Source organism: Osmerus mordax, chromosome 16 (genome assembly GCF_038355195.1).
Source record: "Osmerus mordax isolate fOsmMor3 chromosome 16, fOsmMor3.pri, whole genome shotgun sequence".
Taxonomy (NCBI): Eukaryota; Metazoa; Chordata; class Actinopteri; order Osmeriformes; family Osmeridae; genus Osmerus; species Osmerus mordax.
This window is the reverse complement of record NC_090065.1, coordinates 9,086,040-9,103,878: the sequence shown is the minus strand read 5'-3', so window position 1 is coordinate 9,103,878 and position 17,839 is coordinate 9,086,040. Positions and strand designations below refer to the sequence as shown.

Below are 17,839 nucleotides of genomic sequence, written 5' to 3'. Positions count from 1 at the left end.
AACTGTGTTCCTCTATTACTGTTAGTAGGCTACCAAGCATAATGTGTGTGTTAACAGGTCAAATTTGACATGCCTAATTCATAAACTGTTTCTGTCTCAACACACTCAAGTTTCCTGAGTTGCACAATACATCATGTACAAGCTAAAGTCTAGTAACAGTTCAAATAGAAAGTTGACTGCTGTAGTTTTAAAGGGATTTCACAGTAAGGGTCAGTACAACAGAAGTTCTAGGTGACCTCTACTGTCCTTGTATGGCACTGATCACAATACCAGCAACATGATCGCTCTCCTAAGATGACCATGCCATTGTGTGATGTTCTCGCTTAACTCTGTTAGAAATATAGCTGTGATGCACATTAACATATTTTTGCTACTCAAGCAGAAAATAACACCTGAGAAACACTCATACATACACAGCAATAATACATATATCTACATCATCATTAACATATCTACAAGTATGTCCACTGCAGTGAGCCTCAGAAATGTTCACATTTTGTACATATATATACACATCTAGACATTGACAATACACAATATTGTTGCAAACAAGGTTTGAAAAACTGATATGGGGACCATAAAAAGTCACCCTTTTAGTATTGTAATTTATTTTGCATTTCAGTCATTTTAAGGTAACTAAGCAGCATATGCATGTGCTGTTCAAACCCTGGTTGCAAAGGCATCACATCACTGCAACTATCCTTGTGGTGTTTGGAAAATACACAACATGATTCACAGTGGTTAGAGACTAAAGCTCTGTCTAATGCACCTTGAAAGTACTAGTGTACTTCTAATAAGCCCTTCAGATGTAGATACAGTGGGAGATTACCTGAGCATAGTGTTTCACGGGTAGCTGCTCTAAAGTTTCTATCGGATTCTACCGTGTTGACAAATGTTTAAGACATTTGACAGCTTATGCGTCTCTGCGTATTTTCCTGCAATTTTACAATATAGCATTGTTTCTTTTTTAATTTTTTAAGTAAATGTTTTTTTTCTTTGACAATGTACACATGTTTACTCCCCCAAAAGCAACCCCAGTGGTCTTTTTTTGTTTCATCTGTTGTTTTTGAATAGATGCATCTTTTAGTGAGGAAATGTTTCTCTCTGGAGGTATAAAGTGGCACTGCAATTTCTTTCAATTTTACAGAGTAGACAAGGGCTGCCCAGTACCTGGGAAGCTACAGTCCGGTAGGTTTGAATTTTTTTCATTCCAACCCTAATCCAACACAACTGATTTGAATAATTAGCTGTTTGTCAAATGAAATCATATTTGATGCAAAAAAAATGTTGTTTGGAGGGAAACTTACAGAAGGTTGGACAGCCCTGCAGTAAAATATAAGGTTCAGCAGATGCTTGGTACCAGTTTACAGACTGCACTCGCGGCTTACATCTATAGCAAATATTTGTGTCCAGGCTACAACTTTGTGTCCAGGCTATAACCTATGCACAGAACGGAAAAACAAAAAGAAAACAAAAAAGTGGAAAAGAACCCCTTATGGGTTCCCTGCAGGGCAGGGAACTGGCCACACAATAGAGGGCTGATGTACAGATATTTAAATAAAACATATATTCTGTGTTGTTAATGTTTTTCGATTGAAGGCATAGCGGTGTAAGATGCGAGATACTATAGGGTGCAAGTTACCACAGAGGCTTAGCATTTACTCCACCTATATTTCCCAGGTTCTGGATGGTTTAAAGGTGCATTCTGGTTTCAACAGTGTTGAGAGGTAGAGGATCCTTCAGGCTGGCATTGTGCCTGCCTCCCCACGTCTCTTCTTCAGCTCTTGCTCATACCTTTCCAGCTGGGCCCAGAACCCTGAGTTGGGCTCTACTTCTGAGCGAGAGGTCTTCACTTTCTGAAAAAGAGGAATAGTCAGTTGTTTTGGTCCCCGAGGTATGAACTGCTGAATTGCAGCACACAGGATCTGATACCATTGCCTAAGGAAAAGCTTAGACCATTCAGGATACATAACAAATCAACTGATGCACAGAATGGGTGCTTTCCACACCTACCTTAAAGGCATCAGCCAATGAGAGCTGCCGGTGCTTCATGAGGTATGCTAAACAAATGGTGGCGGAGCGGCTGCGTCCATTCTTGCAGTAGACGACGCTGTGCCCTCCCCTCGCTGCCTCATCTGCGATGCGGTCTGCGCAGGCATCAAAGTAGCTGTACAGGTCTTCGTTAGGGTCGTCATATACAGGGATGCGTAGCACGGCCACATGAGATGCTGGAAAGGGCTGTTGGCGGGTGACGTTGATACACAGTGTCACCGCCTCCTGCTGGATGAGGTCGTCACTGCAGGCTGAGCGTGCGTTGCTTATGAACAGGGCTTTGGTGACCTTGCACAGCTGAAGCATCTTGTACTGTAGGACTGTGGTACTTTAACAGAAATGTGCACTGCCCCTAGCTGAAATTATCGTGTTACATTCAATCACACACACCTACAGGAAACCTGATCTTCTGCCCCCTCTCTCTATGTTCATACACATTCATTCACAAACAATTAACAATATAATTTTAACACACAATAACATTTTACACTGTGGCAGATCAATAAACACAAGTGCATACATTCACACACATGCAATACCTACCTAAAGCAAAAACAGTACAATTACTATTATAAACATCAAGGATACTATAAACCTTGTACCAACAATCACACTCACTTATTCCATCAATGCCCTTGCCCTCTCTATGAAGCACACACACTCTTGGTTTAGAGTAGTGACTGACTATTCTTCAGGCAGGACTTGTCAAGGGGGTGTTCTGCCAGTCAGCTCGAGCCTTTTCCTGACTTTGCCCTAATGAAGGCTATATTTACTGCCGGGATAGGCCATTCCACGGTCAGGCAAGCCCTGGGTCCTAGTACCACTACAGTTCCCGGTGGATGGTTTTAGTGCAGATAGAACTACTTGAGAATATGTGGGAATTATCGTGACAGCATTAATGTGACAACCAAGCTCACAGATAAAAATTCTGTGTACACACACATTTTTTATCGAGAGATGAGTAGCATTCATTGTAGGAAATCAAAATGTGTAAATAAATGAATCGATGAGCAAATACAAATGTTAAACTATTATATAATTCATGATAAGACATGTCCATATAGTGTATGTCTGTAAAACGGGTTAATTTATGTCCCGTTTGGCATTTCTAGAAAAACACTAATTCTTACGTACTTACGTACTGAGGTTAGAATCTCCCGCGACTTACGTGATTTCGTCATCTTGAAAAATCACCAAGGGGAACGGAACAAAAAACGAGGAGGAAGCGCAGAGATGAAGGCCGTAGGTGGCTAAACACGAGAAAAGACCACTCGAAACAAATTAAATAAACATTGAAACGCTTATGATTCAACAAAAGAATACATTTCAGAAGAATCTAGTTAATCATAGCTAGATTACTCTGCTTGGATATTGTTGGTGAGTTTCTAGCATCGCGTTGTTGTTGTGAAGACAACTTCTACCGGGCGCCATTTAATTCTATGTTGTCAAGCGAGTGTACGCCGAATAAATCAACTGAAGAAGAATTTCACATTTTATCTTGGCACACTGTCTATCTTCCAAATATTATAACCAAATATAATTAGTTTGTTGCTATCCCCTTTATGTTAGACAAACTAGCTTGCTACCAAGTCTAGCATCCACACCAGTACACATGGACTGTCGTTAGCATTTCGCCGCTAACGCCAGCCAAGCTAGCTAGCTAGCCTCGGTTTTTAGATTAAAAAATGTTAGCTAGCTAGATATCAATTGCCGAATTACACACACTGTCCTGCATTTGTTTGAATTATAGTGAAATAAATGTCTATGTGCGTTTAAAACACTTGCTTAACCACCAAATCTCAGAGGTAAGTAACGTCAGATCAGTGTGCAGCACAACAACAGGCTGCCTAAGAGCTGAGAAGTCCATGTGCTCCAACTATAGTTTACCATAACCTTGCTAGAGGATTAAAATAAGATGTCTACCTAATCAACAATCGTCTCTGAGGTAGCATGCACCAGGGCATTTAAGTACTGGTTATTTTGTCCTATTATCAACACTTTTGATCAAATGCAGACCGAATCAAGTTAGTCAGCAAGAATGTGTAATGTTGATTATCTATTAATATGGTTCAGTCACTGTTGACGTAAAGCTGGGGATTCAAACGTCTCATTGTAGAATTTATGGAAATTATTTTAAGGAAAGTACGCAATTCAGCAAATGTTTCTCACATTTGACGGAGAATAAAACTCCACTTCTCGACTAGACTGCTCTTTTAATATATAGATTGTTGCTTGCAGCTATGGTGTCTTGACTTATGAAAATTGATTATTGTGAAGTTGCCCTATGGAATAAATTCTATTCCAAATGTAGGATAATTTCTTTTCACTGATTCAGGTAACTTAAAATGTAGAATAGTAGGTTGGTGCAGTAGTGGTGAGGGAGGTCCTTTAGTAATAAACGTTATTAGTGGGATGTGTGCTTTGAGACTTTTAAATTAGGAAGTTAATCTATGGCTTTGATGGGGAAGTTGGAGCTGTCTCCAATTTAGTGTTGCATATGTAGTGTGTCTGACAAGTGTCCTAACTGACTCCCAGATACTCCCTGCATGCACTGCTAAGAAATGGACGTGGGCAATGATTTTAAAATCGTTGCTCACACCTATCAGCTAGTACGAAAGAGCTTGACTGTGGTCTCGTCATTGAGACATGGAGTGCTAAAGTGCTCACATGCTTACTCTGGACTTGCTGCTTCGTGACAGTTTTGTCTATTTTACCTAGTTGACTGTTGAGATGCAACATTTTGTTGATCAAAATCTTTCGTTTCTGTAATAGATAGTGAGCAGTGTGACAGAAATGCATTGTCCTATGCAGTGTTAGTCAAACCACACCAGTTGTATTTTACTGGCCATAACTTAAACCTCAACTGTGAACAGAAAAAATGACAAAATATAGTATCATATATAATGTAGTAGCCTAGTCATTGTTACACACTGATATGTAAAAGTATGAAAACCTATTACATTGTCTAAATTCTTTAAAGGGACCCAAAAGATGTCTCAATTGAATGCTTTTTGTAGGGATGTGTATTGCGTGCTATGTAATTAGTTATGTTCATGGATACGATTACTGTTATGCTATGGTAATAAAGCCTGTACCTCTATTTGACTTCTGTTGAGAATGTCAGCAATTGAATTTTCTATATATTAAATGTTTTTATGGCATTGGGGAAAAAAGGTGGTTGAGGTGGGGGTCTCAAAATCATCATAAATGTTGCCGTGTGAACGTAGAACTCAAGCTCTTTTTACCTCCCAATAGTTTGTGTTGAACATACAGCTACAGTGTGGTCTAGTCTTCAGATAAAGCCAATCAACCATTGAGCCGTTACTGATAACCCCCCCCCCCCCCCCCCCCCCCCCCCCGCATTCATAGATCTAGGCCAGCCATCATGGCGACAGACATCGGCTCCCCGCCGCGGTTCTTCCACATGCCGAGGTTCCAGCACCAGGCCCCGCGGCAGGTGTTCTACAAACGGCCTGACTTTGCCCAGCAGCAGGCCATGCAACAGCTGACCTTCGATGGCAAGCGCATGAGGAAAGCAGTCAACCGCAAGACCATCGACTACAACCCCTCAGTCATCAGATATCTGGAGGTACAGACATTGGAGTTGAAGCCTGTGTTTAAAATGATAACAATTTTGAGATTATTATTTTGTGTGTGTGTGTGTAGATAAAAGGGCAACTCAGTCTGTGGAGGTAGTTAAAAACAATTATTCCGGTGTTTGTGACCGGACTTGGCCATAGTACTCCACATGGCATTTTCCTTTTACCAACAATAGTATAGCCTGAAATGCCTGTAAATGAAAGTAATTCTTATTAATAACGGCTCTCCCCCTTGCAGAACCGGTTATGGCAGCGGGACCACAGGGATTTCCGTGCCATCCAACCAGATGCAGCATGCTACAATGACGTGAGCGTTGGGGCCTTCTTCGCACATTTGTGGAATAACTGATTTGAGCAAATGCACCCGTCTTCGAAATTGATTGTGCATGTTAGGCTTTCCCTTTGATCAACTGCTGAAATGTTTTGACTCCTACAACTTGTGTTGTTTTCCTGTCTGGTTTTATAGCTTGTTCCTCCAGTGGGTATGCTGAACAACTCCATGAATGCTGTCACCACAAAGTTTGTCCGAACTTCCACCAACAAAGTGAAGTGTCCTGTGTTTGTCATAAGGGTAAGTGTCCCTCTCTCTGCCTTGCTCTCACCACCAGGTTGAACTGTGTATGAAACCAAGCTGGAGTATTTGAAGCTCAGCGTTACATAACCATGTCCAGACACTCACTATTGCTGATTCATGTTGAAGGGTATTTTGCAGTGGGATTAACGGTTGGCCTTTTTTCACTCTCCCCTTCGAAAACATCTCATTCTATGTTCCTTCCTCTTTTCCCCTTATTTCATCCTCTTCTTCCCCCAATCCTCATCTCTCTCTCTCTCATCTCTCTCACAGTGGACTCCTGAGGGTAGGCGTCTCGTCACCGGGGCCTCCAGCGGGGAGTTCACCTTGTGGAACGGACTCACGTTCAACTTTGAGACCATTCTACAGGTGAATATAAACTCATCCCCGGCAGTGAACCGGCTGCGTCATGAAAGTGGTACATGGTGTGTTCTTGGTGGCAGAGCGGTCCTGGTCAGTGACGCTGACGCTGTGGTGCTTTCCTCCTCCTCAGGCCCATGACAGCCCTGTGAGGGCCATGACCTGGTCTCACAACGACATGTGGATGCTGACTGCCGACCACGGAGGCTACGTGAAGTACTGGCAGTCCAACATGAACAACGTCAAGATGTTCCAGGCTCACAAGGAGGCGATTAGAGAGGCCAGGTCTATACCCCATCTACCATTTTCTGTAGTTAACCCAAGTCTGTTATTGCTGCCCCTTTGTCACGAGGGTTTTGTCAGCAGGGGGCGCTGTTCAGTGTTCTCCCTGCCCTTGTGTCGCCTTCAGTTCTTGTCCTCAATGATCGACAGATGTATGTGTGTGCCGTCGCGACACGGCACTGATTTATTTTTGATATTTCTCGTATTATTGCCTTCATTTCCTGTGGCTTATGAGTTGTGTATCTTGATTTTTTCTATACATAATTGCTATGTACAGAAAAGGTTGATTTTCACGGTCTTGTTAAATAAAGTGTTTTATATACGCACGTTAAAGCAGTACTGGTTCACACAGATAGGCCCAGTGGTATACAGTAATAAAAAATAAAGTGGGGCAGAGGGATACATTAAGCACAAATAAAGTGGAGAGTTTGAAAATGAAAATACTTAATAGCAAAGGGTTCTGAGTGGATCTTCTACAAGGCCGTGGGGACATCAAGAAGTCCCTCAAACAAACACATAGTGTCACCCCTGCACACTTCGCCACAAAGTCACACTGTTGCTTTGAAGGGTTTGAGGTGTCAGCAAGAGCATGTCTATCATTTGAATCCAACCCACCCCCTTAATCGGTCTCCCCGAACATTCCCTGCTTTTGACTCTCCTAGACATTCAGTTCTACTTAGCTTTTTAAATAAAGATTTCCTTTTTTCCTGCTTTAAGTGCACATTGCTTTTGGGTTAGGAACAGTTGGTGTACACCTTTCACTTTTAGTTCCCATGCAACCCACCACTCTGTCATAAAGCATCCACTCTGCCACCAGAACCCTCTTCAATAACTTGATTTGGCTGCATTAAAGGTTTTGCTTTGTTGCTAATGTCTGCCATTGGTGGCAGATGTCCTCAAGAAAATCGAGGAAAAAAAAATCAATAAAGATCGTACAGCATGCTAATACTACTGTATTTACAGACCATGCAACTACTCAGTTAAAATTTGTGATGCATCCCTTTTGAATACATAACCTCCTGTGCCACAATTCATTTATTTGCTTATGCGAATTATATAATTTCTATATTATATATTATTTAATGCATATTGAATCACAGGGCCAATGGAGAATGAAATAGGGCTGTGGTCATGGTCCTCTGATATTGAGTCACACATGGGCTTGGGGGAACATGGGTAACACTGGCACCGGGCAAGGGAACTGTGAGGTTTCATGGCAATTTTGTCATCTGGCATTGGAGCAAGTAACTTTCAGTGTGCTCTTGTAGTTTTGTATTTTGTCAAGATCAAAATGGTCTCCACCAACCATTTGCTTTTCTTTTTAAGGTGTGTAAGCAAATGCCCTCTAGATGGAGCCATTTAGTTTGGTGGTGACAAAAGGCTGGTTACCGGCAACCTCTTTCTGTTTCCTTCTAATACACACATGTATTAGACCTGCTTCAGCCCTAAAGTCAATCAGCCAAATGCGTTAAATATAAGAACTCAGCTGAAAACGTTTGTATGTAAATAATGATCACCACCAGTGACTTATTTGACCACAGAGGCCTAGGTTTTGGGGATGTGCAACATGTATTAGGCCTACTGTCTGCTAATGGAGGAAGTTATACTATGTGCTTAACTACATCAGATGTGCAACAGTCCTTTCATTAATTGTTATACAGATTTAACAGTTGCTATTGCTTGCCATGTTTTGTGAGATGTCTTGTCACAAATTGGGCACATTGTTGGAACAGAATGCCATTGTGGGACTTGAAATGTTAGATGGATCTATTTTGGTAAAGCATATTTTCTTTCATGCTGGTGGTTTTGGCATGGCAGGGGTGATTCAAGTTAGGCTTCAGTGGTCTTGTGAACCTAGACTAGGTGGATTGACAGATACTTTTCTAGTCAGTAATGTGTGTTTTCTGCCAAGTGACAGGTGCAGATAAATGTTACGTATCGTCTTGAGATGGCTGTGGCTTGCCTGATTACACCAGTGAGCCATGTTCGTGTTTGTTTACAGATGTTTGTCGACATGTAGTGCGCGCTTATGGAGACAGGTACAAGTCCTTCTGCTTGAATGAGACTTGCTTGTTGAAGATGCTCAGCATAGACTCAAACTGGGTTCAATGTTAGTGTAACACTGTAAAATGGATGGATGTGAGACTGCTGCCTTTCATCCACTGGTTGTGCCCAGCCAGTCGATCCTTCCACATGCTGGGTGGAAGGAGTAGCAGCCGCCTGTGTGAACCCTGGTGGCCCAGCTGTGACTGCCTGCATTATTGATTATCTTCCTGCCTGTGTCTTCAGTTTCTCACCTACGGATAATAAATTTGCCACTTGCTCTGACGACGGAACAGTGCGCATCTGGGACTTCCTGCGCTGCCACGAGGAGAGAATTCTAAGAGGTATGTTTCTGTGGATAAAACACACTAATGTACCTTCCCCATACACTGCTCTCATACTCGAGAACCACATGCAAGAACTATAACTTATTGGAATATTCTTGGAGTACTCCCAAGAGTTAAAGATACGCTGCCTCAATCAAAGGACTTTTTAGACTTCTACCATAACAGAAGAAATATTCTGTTCAATCCTACACTAAGCTTGTTTACCATTTGTTGCTGGTCAATAAAGTAGTTGCTTTGTAGAGGCCTGGGCATTTATGTCATTTAGATGCTTTTCTTTGGACACATTTTTACAAAGTCATGCATGTGACTGTGAAAGCGTAAGATGATTGAATAGTGTGTTTGCCTTCGTTTTTTTTACAATAAACAGTTGCAGTTTCAAAACTGAATAAACAAAGTTGAGTCCAGAATTATGAGGCAGTTTAGAGGTCCAGTTTCATTTTTTTCAATAAACATTGAGTAGGGAATCAATATTTGTGTCTAATAATCCTCTCATTAATGAGAATAAAATGCATTTCCCTCAAATTGTTTTCTGTTTTAGGCTGTCGTCTGTAACCATATTGCAATAATCCTTCACAATATACACGTTAAAATCAACACTGAAATGTCCTCTCAAAAACGGTTATGCGATTCTTTCTATAAGCTACACATTCCTGATTTGATATGACCCATCTGGCTCAATTGTAGCAGGCCAGTTGTAAATGAACTCATCTCACACACGGATCGCTTCCATTCTATACACTGTTGTGGCATGCCAAAAAAAAAGAAGAAAAAAAGAAAGTGCATATTTTCATTAAGATTCCAGATGATCTTTAATATGTAAGCACTCGTATTTGGACTGCACATGCACGTTCCTAGATGAATACATTATTTTAACCTTCTGAATGTTTTCATTGAACAATGAAAAAGTTCTCTGGGTGTCTTTGATCTAGAATTAACAGTTTGTATTTTATTTATTCGCCTGGCGTACGTTGTCATGCAATGGCTGTTTTACTTGTCTAACTGAGCACACATCACTACTTTCCATACTGGCTCAGACACATGTACATGCATTCAAAGGCCTCGGTCTCTGTGTAGTTCTCATGTAGCTTGTTGGATTGCCTCTGTTTATCAGCACAAACCATCTCAAATGACTTCCAATGCTGAGATGTAGAAACAATGCTAGATGGGTAGCAGATTGTGATTACATCCATAAAGACTGCTTAAATGAAGATGCACACTTCTACCTTTTTCTGTATCATGCGAATCATTCCTTCACTGGCCATCACTCATTTACGCTTTGAATATTCCAACACATACAGGGTTTTTGTAATGTACCACAACATGTTTATTGGAAATCAATGGCCTTCTGTGTTGCAGATAAATCCTTCACATTTTGAATGGTGTTTCTGTGGCAGCCTGTGTAAACTGTGTAAATGTCCTTTACCCTGTTAGGTCATGGTGCTGACGTGAAGTGTGTGGACTGGCACCCCACCAAAGGCTTGGTGGTCTCTGGTAGCAAAGACAGCCAGCAGCCAATCAAATTCTGGGATCCAAAGACAGGCCAGAGTTTGGCTACACTGTGAGTTTTAAAAGGCACCACCAAACCCACTGCTTTCTAATTAAATGTGCTGCTGAATGTTAGCCTACATGCACACTCACTCCTTTTCCTGTTTCCTTAACCCTGCCCAGTCATGCCCATAAGAACACTGTGATGGAAGTGAAGTGGAACCTCAATGGTAACTGGCTCCTCACAGCTTCGCGTGACCACCTGTGTAAGCTCTTTGACATCCGCAACCTGAAGGAGGAGCTACAGGTGTTCAGGGGACACAAGAAAGAGGCCACAGGTTTGTGAGAGGACAAATCAGTCATCCCAATCTTTTTTTTGTGTGTGCTGCAAATGCTCTGTTAAAACACCTATTGTGTGTGTGGATATCATTGGGTGTATTTTGTATTTGACACAAAATCATGTCATCAGATTTGCAGGAGGTGGTAACTTCATATTGGAAAGTGTGCTCTGCTAATGCTATGTCTGTGTGGTCTCTAGCCGTAGCATGGCACCCCGTCCACGAGGGGCTGTTTGCCAGCGGAGGCTCGGATGGATCACTCCTCTTCTGGAACGCAGGGTAACAGTGACAGCTCAACCCCCCCCCCCCCCCCAAACAGCACTTAAAATCCCCAATCTTTGCCCTTTTTCCTCTGGTTTTATACCCCTGCAGGGCTACACGGGTAGATCACTCTGAAGGTCATTAGTAATGGGTGCCTAATGGATTCAATGACATTGTGGTTTTGGTGTTTGTTCTTTGCGCTCAGTGTGGAGAAGGAGGTGGGTGGGATGGAGATGGCCCACGAGGGCATGATCTGGAGTCTGGCATGGCACCCTCTAGGACACATCCTGTGCTCTGGGTCCAACGACCACACCAGGTAGGACAGTGGAAGAGCGTGAGCTTCAACACGGTCGCCATGGTTTTCTTGTTGATTGAACGTAAAGTGAATCGTGAATTAAACACTGCTGATTTGTCTTTTTTTATCCTCTGTGAAAATGTGTGTCCTTACAATCCTTTTTCTTCTCTTAAAAAAAAAAAAAAAAAAGTAAATTCTGGACAAGAAATAGACCTGGAGACAAAATGAGGGACAGATACAATCTGAACTTGTTACCAGGAATGTCAGAAGATGGAGTGGAGTACGGTGCGTTGTGTTATTGTGACCGTGAGGTTACTGTGTTGAAGGTTGCATTCTGTCGGCCAGTGTTGTGACATGGTTGTGGATTTATGTTTCAGATGACATGGAGCCTAACAGCATGGCTGCGATCCCTGGCATGGGAATCCCTGAGCAGCTTAAAGCTGCTATGGAGCAAGAGCAGAGTGGTGAGAGAACCAAATACTTTTTCTCTGGATACATTTCTGGTGCTAGGCACGAGTCATTAAAGGGACTGTTATACTGCATAATAAGCTAAATCACTTTAGATGTGGTCTTGGAGATTAAAATGAAATTGTGTGTGGCATGGTAAAGATGTTACACCCGAGTTGGAGATGTCCATCCCGGGCTTGGACTGGGGGATGGAGGAAGTCATGCTGAAAGACATGAAGAAGGTTCCACAGAAGAAAGTGCCCTACGCTAAACCCATCCCTGCCCAGTTCCAACAGGTACGCCACTCTAAAGATCCATGGTCACCTTGACTAGCATGGAAGGAAGAGAGATGCAAAGTTCTGCACATAACAGGACATGTACAGTCGAACACATCCTGTGCTTTTGTTTCATAGACCTTGCTCTCTTCCTCCTCCCCCCCTCTCTCTTGCAGGCCTGGGCAGACAATAAGGTGCCCGCGATGCCCCCGGGCGGAGAGATGCCCAAAGAAAGGAAGGTGGAGCAGAAAGGGGACGGGAAGAAAAAGTCACAGGCTGACATGGAGCAGGAGATGGCCGCCCTGCAGTACACCAACCCCATGCTTTTAGAGGTACGGAACCACTTGAGAGAGACACCTGCACACAGGCCGACGCAAACTCGGTTCACACAAGCTCAGAATGGACTCTGTGGTGAAGCACTTTGTGGAGTACCGGTTTAGTGTCAGGGATTATGAGCCACCTCATGCCGATTTAGACGAGCCAAGTCTTGCTGAATGACAAAAGCCAGGGTCACTTCTCTCCTGGGCCACCATTGGGATTTGACATTGGGATCATGCTCTTCCTGCATGTTTCTTGTTAAAGTGCCTTTGTCCAATACTTCCCAGTGCCAATAGTAATGTCTTTGTTCTGTCCCCAGCAAATGAAGATGGAGCGAATGAATCAGCTGCAGGCAGATGGCAGCTTGCCTCCACAGGGCCAGCAGGGACCAATGCCTCCCTTCCCTGGCCAGGGAGGGCCCATGCCCCCTCCCCCTCAGGGCTTCCCGCAGTCCATGCCCCCCCAGCAGATGCAACACAATATGGGCCCCCCCATGGGCCCAAGTGGAATGCAGGCTCCATTCATGCCTCCTGGACAGATGGGCCAGCACCACCAGGGGCCCCCTCAGGGAATGATGGGGCCACCAGACATCCACGGCCCTCAGGGCATGCAGAGGCACCCAGGTCCTCACAGAAACATGGGCCCACAGGGGCCACACGGAATGCCTCCTGGACCCAGAGGTCCGCCTGGTGGGATGCAAGGGCCTCCTGGTGGGATGATGGGTCCCCCACCACGAGGAATGGGGCCTAGAGATACTCAGGGGCCCCCTCCACATGTTCCCCAAGGGAACATGATGGGTCCCCAGGGCCCCATGCAGGGTGGGATGATGGGACCCCCTATGCAGAACCCTACAAGGACACATGGAAATTATGGGATGGGCAATATGCAAGGACCTCCTCCTGGAGGGATGCATGGCCCACCTCCGGGTAACATGCAGGGGCCCCCAGGCAATATGCAGGGGCCACCCGGAAACATGGCGCCATCGTACATGCCACATCAGGTGAGTTTGTTAAGTTCTTAAATTAAATTTAAAGCTCTCTCTTGGAAGTCGCTTTGGATAAAAGCGTCTGCTAAATGAATAAATGTAAATGTAAGTTTTCAAATGACTTGATGGGGAGGAACACAATAATGAGTTAAGAAGAAAACAATCTAACTTGGATTACTTCAATTCTGCCTTCCCTCTTGCTAATCACTGAACTTTTATGGTTGGATAAGCAGACTTACCCTAATGTTAAAACTTTATCTAGCAGGCGGGTCAGAACTCTGGACCAATGATGCATGGTATGGGACAGCAAGGACCCAATGGCAAAGGTAGCTGGAGGAGCCTTTCTGCCATGCAAATGATTGCATAATACATAAGACTTATCATTCTAGTGTACTGACTGTTACTGTGTCCTGGTTCTGTTTGCTCATCCACCCATTAGATTCTCGAGGTCCTCCTAACCACCACATGGGTCCTCTAGCCGACCGCCAGGGCCCAGGGGGACCCGGGGGCCCCGACCAGGGCTCGGCGCCTTACTGGGGGGGGGACTCCCAGCAGGGGCGTGGGCGTGGACACCCAGACTTTGAGGGGGGTCAAGAGTTCCATGGCAGGGGAGAGGACAGCTGGAGGCAAGGGCCTGGCCAGGGTTACCAAGGAGGGCATCGGGGAGGAGGAGGAGGAGGAGCAGGAGGTGGTGGAGGCAGTGGAGGAGGTGGAGGGGGTAATGGAGGGAACTGGGGCTCCGAGGAGAGGTTCCCCCGTGACGGAGGAGAGTTCCGCGGACGCAGAGATGACAGGTGAGCTTCTTCTGGAGTCACTGGTGACTGAACCACATGTTCTAATGCTACCATACTAATCTTCCACGGACATAACTCTCACCTCACCTGGGACTTCTTACCTTTTTTGGTTTTAGAAACTTGGCTAAAGCTAGACCCTAATCAAAGCTGAACTCCTATTCCAGTGGGTGCTGAGGCAGTGGGTTAACTTGCAAGCTTGGCGTGTGTATGTTTGTGTTAGATATGATAATTATGGGGGCCCGGGAGAGGAGTTTGACCAGAGGCAAAGAGACAGACGTCCTCCTCCGAGACATGGCCAGGACTCTGATGACACGTGGGTCTCGTGCTAATTAGCTTTCCATGTTTTCTACTAACACACTTCCTAACTTGTCTAAAATGCACCTTCTTCCTAACTTTTGCTTGTGTTTGTGGTGGCACAAATGATCCATGAGACTTTATATATATATTTTTTTTTTTTTTTTTCAGTGAGAAAGAAACCTATCTTTATTCTTCTGAAGTGTATCATTATGTGCTGATCTACTGAACTATGGCACCTCGTTTTGAAGGTTCTGAAAAAAACACAATCTGTCAGGACAGAAAACTCACTCTCATGGGGTCCCTCTCCTCCACACAGGTACAGGGGGGGCGGCGGGCCAGGGCGCTCGGGAGGCCGGGGGTTTTCTGACGAGTACGGTGGACAGGAGGAGAACTTCGAGGGCCCGGACGAGATGGGCCGAGGGTGGGACAACGGAGGAAGGGGGAGACCCCCCCGTGGAGGTGGACCACCGAGAGGAGGTTAGACTGGAATCCGTCTTGTCTAGCCATCTGGCCTGGCTCTCACACCACTTTCCCTCGCTTTCATCTACTCCTCATTCTGTCCATCTATCGGTTTCTTTCTATTGGTTATCTCTCGGTCTTTTGACCTACCTGTACCTTTATCTGTCCACCGATCTATCCATCTTCCACTCAACCCTGGTTGTTATCTCAGGTGGTGGACGCAAGGGCTTGCTCCCCACCCCCGATGAGTTCCCCCCACACTTTGAGGGAGGCAGAAGTCAGGAGTCCTGGGAGGGCGGGAGAGACCAAGGTAAAGGGGTGTCTCTTTATCTAGGCTATTGAGACTAGTCTTTTTGATAAGGGCTTTGGATAAGGAAACCAATGAGGCTTATGGGGGTTAAGGAACATAACTAACACAAGCTGCTGTTACCAAAGTGAAGATAATGCTGAGAATGGCATTTTTCCAGAGATTGGCGAGACCAAGTGAACTGAGCTTGTCAATGCATATACCTCAATTTACAGGAAAGATTAAAAACATATATAAGAGAAGATGACTACAATGGCTACCAGTGACTTTAGTTTGACACCCCTGTACTGAAACTAGAGAAGCAACTGCACAGGGGACAAAGACAGCTTAAAGAAAATAAATGCCACAACCAAGTGTTATAGTGAATGCGAGTTGGTTTGACCAACCTGGTCAAAATGAGTTCCAGGGTATAAGGTTTGGGCTTTATCTCAGGTCACGAACCGTACCGCGAGGGCCAGAGACCGGAGCACACGATGCATGACAGCCCGTCACCTGCCAGCCGCGAGCGCTCCTCCTCCCTGCAGGGCATGGACATGGCCTCTCTGCCCCCGCGGAAACGGCCCTGGCACGACGGCCCGGGCAACGGAGACCCCCGCGACAGAGAGTCCCCTGGGACAGGGGCCGAGGACAGGACAGGAGGTAAGAGGGAAAGATGAGCTTTGGGGCTGGGAAGAACGTGTCGCTTAAGGATCATCTCCCCTGGCCCTGCCAGTCGCACTCAAGACTCGTTGGTGTCTTTCCACGACTGAAAATGGAACTTCCCCCTTCTCTCTCCAGGCCGACCCCCACAGCGAGAGGATGGCAGTTACGGACCCTCGTCCCGCGGAGGCCGGGGAGGCTGGGGCCCTGGCGCGGGTAGCGCTGGGCCAACCACCAGGAGAGGGACGGCCCGTGGTGCCCCCAGGGGAGTACGCGGTCGGTAGGGCTGGAGAAAGACTCAACTACATACCCCCAACACCCGACCACCTCCTCAACCCTGCCCTAATACTCTTGGCTCACCCCACCCTTACCCCCTCACAAGGACAGACTGCAAAGAGGACAGGGACCAAAAATGACACAAACACTATCCCAACAACTCCTGCCCCTCCGGACCAGGGTATTAGGTCTGTGTTCAGACTACATCTCGTTAGGCAAGCTTGAAGGATGGATTGTTTACTTGTATGTATTGGGCCCTTAGTGGGTGTGTTGTGTGTATGCGCGTGTGTTTGTGTGGAAGGAGGGTTTATACTGTATGTATCTGGACTTCTACAGCTCGCTGACTGACAGACACCTCCTCTTGACTTCACCCATGAACTCGTGACATCCTCAACCTGGTTGGTTGAAGATTGGAAGAATGGAAGCCCATTACTGAAAAATATAGAACTTGTTTGAAGCTCTGAAATTGTCACAAGGCCTGGGCCTTGTATGAAATTGTTCAAATGGTGTACCTGGTTCCACTTTGATTCCTTGCCTTCCGTTAGTATCCCTACCTCATTAATGTCCACTTATCTGAAAGTATTGGATGGTTGAAGTTGATATGGAAAAAGCTCTTTTTGTACCCTTGGAGGGCTACATTGAGCCAGCTGCATGTTGCCCTCCCTCGTCCGGTTTGTGCACATTGAAGATTTATGGACTATTGGAAGAGGACAGGGACGGAAATGGAACCAGGTCTTTGGTTTTCATTTTCTAAATGCACTGTCTCAATCATACAGTGGCAAATCCAAGTTCAGGTGGATGTAACAATCAGGCTTTCACAGAACTGCTGTGTGGTGAGGATTCTGAACATACAATATTCTTTATGATGTAAAATAGTGTGGCTTCCCTGTACATTAGGATTCTATCTGTAAATGTTCTGATGACATATCAAGCTGAATATGCCATTTTTCTAAATTCCAAACACTAGGAGAGGAACATTCAAAAATAAAAGTCACTGATAGGTGTTTCTTTCTGAAGTTGTGTTTTGTCACTGTTGGTAAAAAAGAAAAAAAGAAAAAAAAAACTAACAGGAGGGCTTTGAATGTGTCAGTCCCCAAGTCCTTGGCTCCATTTATTTAAGTTTCAATGTGAAATAATGGAGAAGATTCACGCTATCTCATCGCCAGGCACCTCTGAATATCAAGGGTTGCTTTTTCTGTTTCTAAATGTACAGTTTGTCATGATATTGTCATATTGTTTTTGTCCATTTTTGTATGAGACTATAATAAAAGAAATTGTGCAAACTTTACCAAGATATCTCCTTGAGAATAATATTGTAATATTAATGAAAAGCACACCCATGTTAAAAAAAGTATATCTGAAATATATCAGCATTAGTGCCCAGCTACAGACATTTGGGGGCAACAGGT

General features: G+C 44.6%; 2 protein-coding genes across 4 annotated transcripts; one reads left to right on the top strand and one right to left on the bottom strand.

The window, feature by feature from the left end:
* Nucleotides 1–91: 91 nt before the first annotated feature.
* Nucleotides 92–2,716, bottom strand: dusp28 (dual specificity phosphatase 28). The gene is made up of 2 exons (XM_067253154.1): nucleotides 2,014–2,716; nucleotides 92–1,856 (listed from the first exon to the last, which is right to left on the bottom strand). Exons 1-2 carry the CDS (start codon nucleotides 2,356–2,358, stop codon nucleotides 1,740–1,742), a joined length of 462 nt encoding a protein of 153 aa, XP_067109255.1. The 5' UTR covers nucleotides 2,359–2,716; the 3' UTR covers nucleotides 92–1,739.
* A 546-nt stretch (nucleotides 2,717–3,262) lies between these two features.
* wdr33 (WD repeat domain 33) lies at nucleotides 3,263–17,718 on the top strand. 3 transcript variants are annotated; one of them, XM_067253278.1, is made up of 22 exons: nucleotides 3,263–3,429; nucleotides 5,422–5,641; nucleotides 5,890–5,958; nucleotides 6,118–6,222; nucleotides 6,496–6,591; nucleotides 6,716–6,867; nucleotides 9,154–9,251; nucleotides 10,686–10,812; nucleotides 10,923–11,077; nucleotides 11,278–11,356; nucleotides 11,544–11,654; nucleotides 11,824–11,918; nucleotides 12,011–12,097; nucleotides 12,243–12,376; nucleotides 12,532–12,687; nucleotides 12,993–13,673; nucleotides 13,924–13,984; nucleotides 14,098–14,452; nucleotides 15,066–15,226; nucleotides 15,420–15,518; nucleotides 15,948–16,154; nucleotides 16,293–17,718. In XM_067253278.1, exons 2-22 carry the CDS (start codon nucleotides 5,438–5,440, stop codon nucleotides 16,436–16,438), a joined length of 3,378 nt encoding a protein of 1,125 aa, XP_067109379.1. In that variant the 5' UTR covers nucleotides 3,263–3,429; nucleotides 5,422–5,437; the 3' UTR covers nucleotides 16,439–17,718. The 3 variants fall into 3 exon arrangements, with proteins under 3 accessions (XP_067109379.1, XP_067109378.1, XP_067109380.1); XM_067253277.1 differs by having other exon boundaries at nucleotides 13,921–13,984; XM_067253279.1 differs by lacking the exon at nucleotides 15,420–15,518.
* Nucleotides 17,719–17,839: the final 121 nt, after the last annotated feature.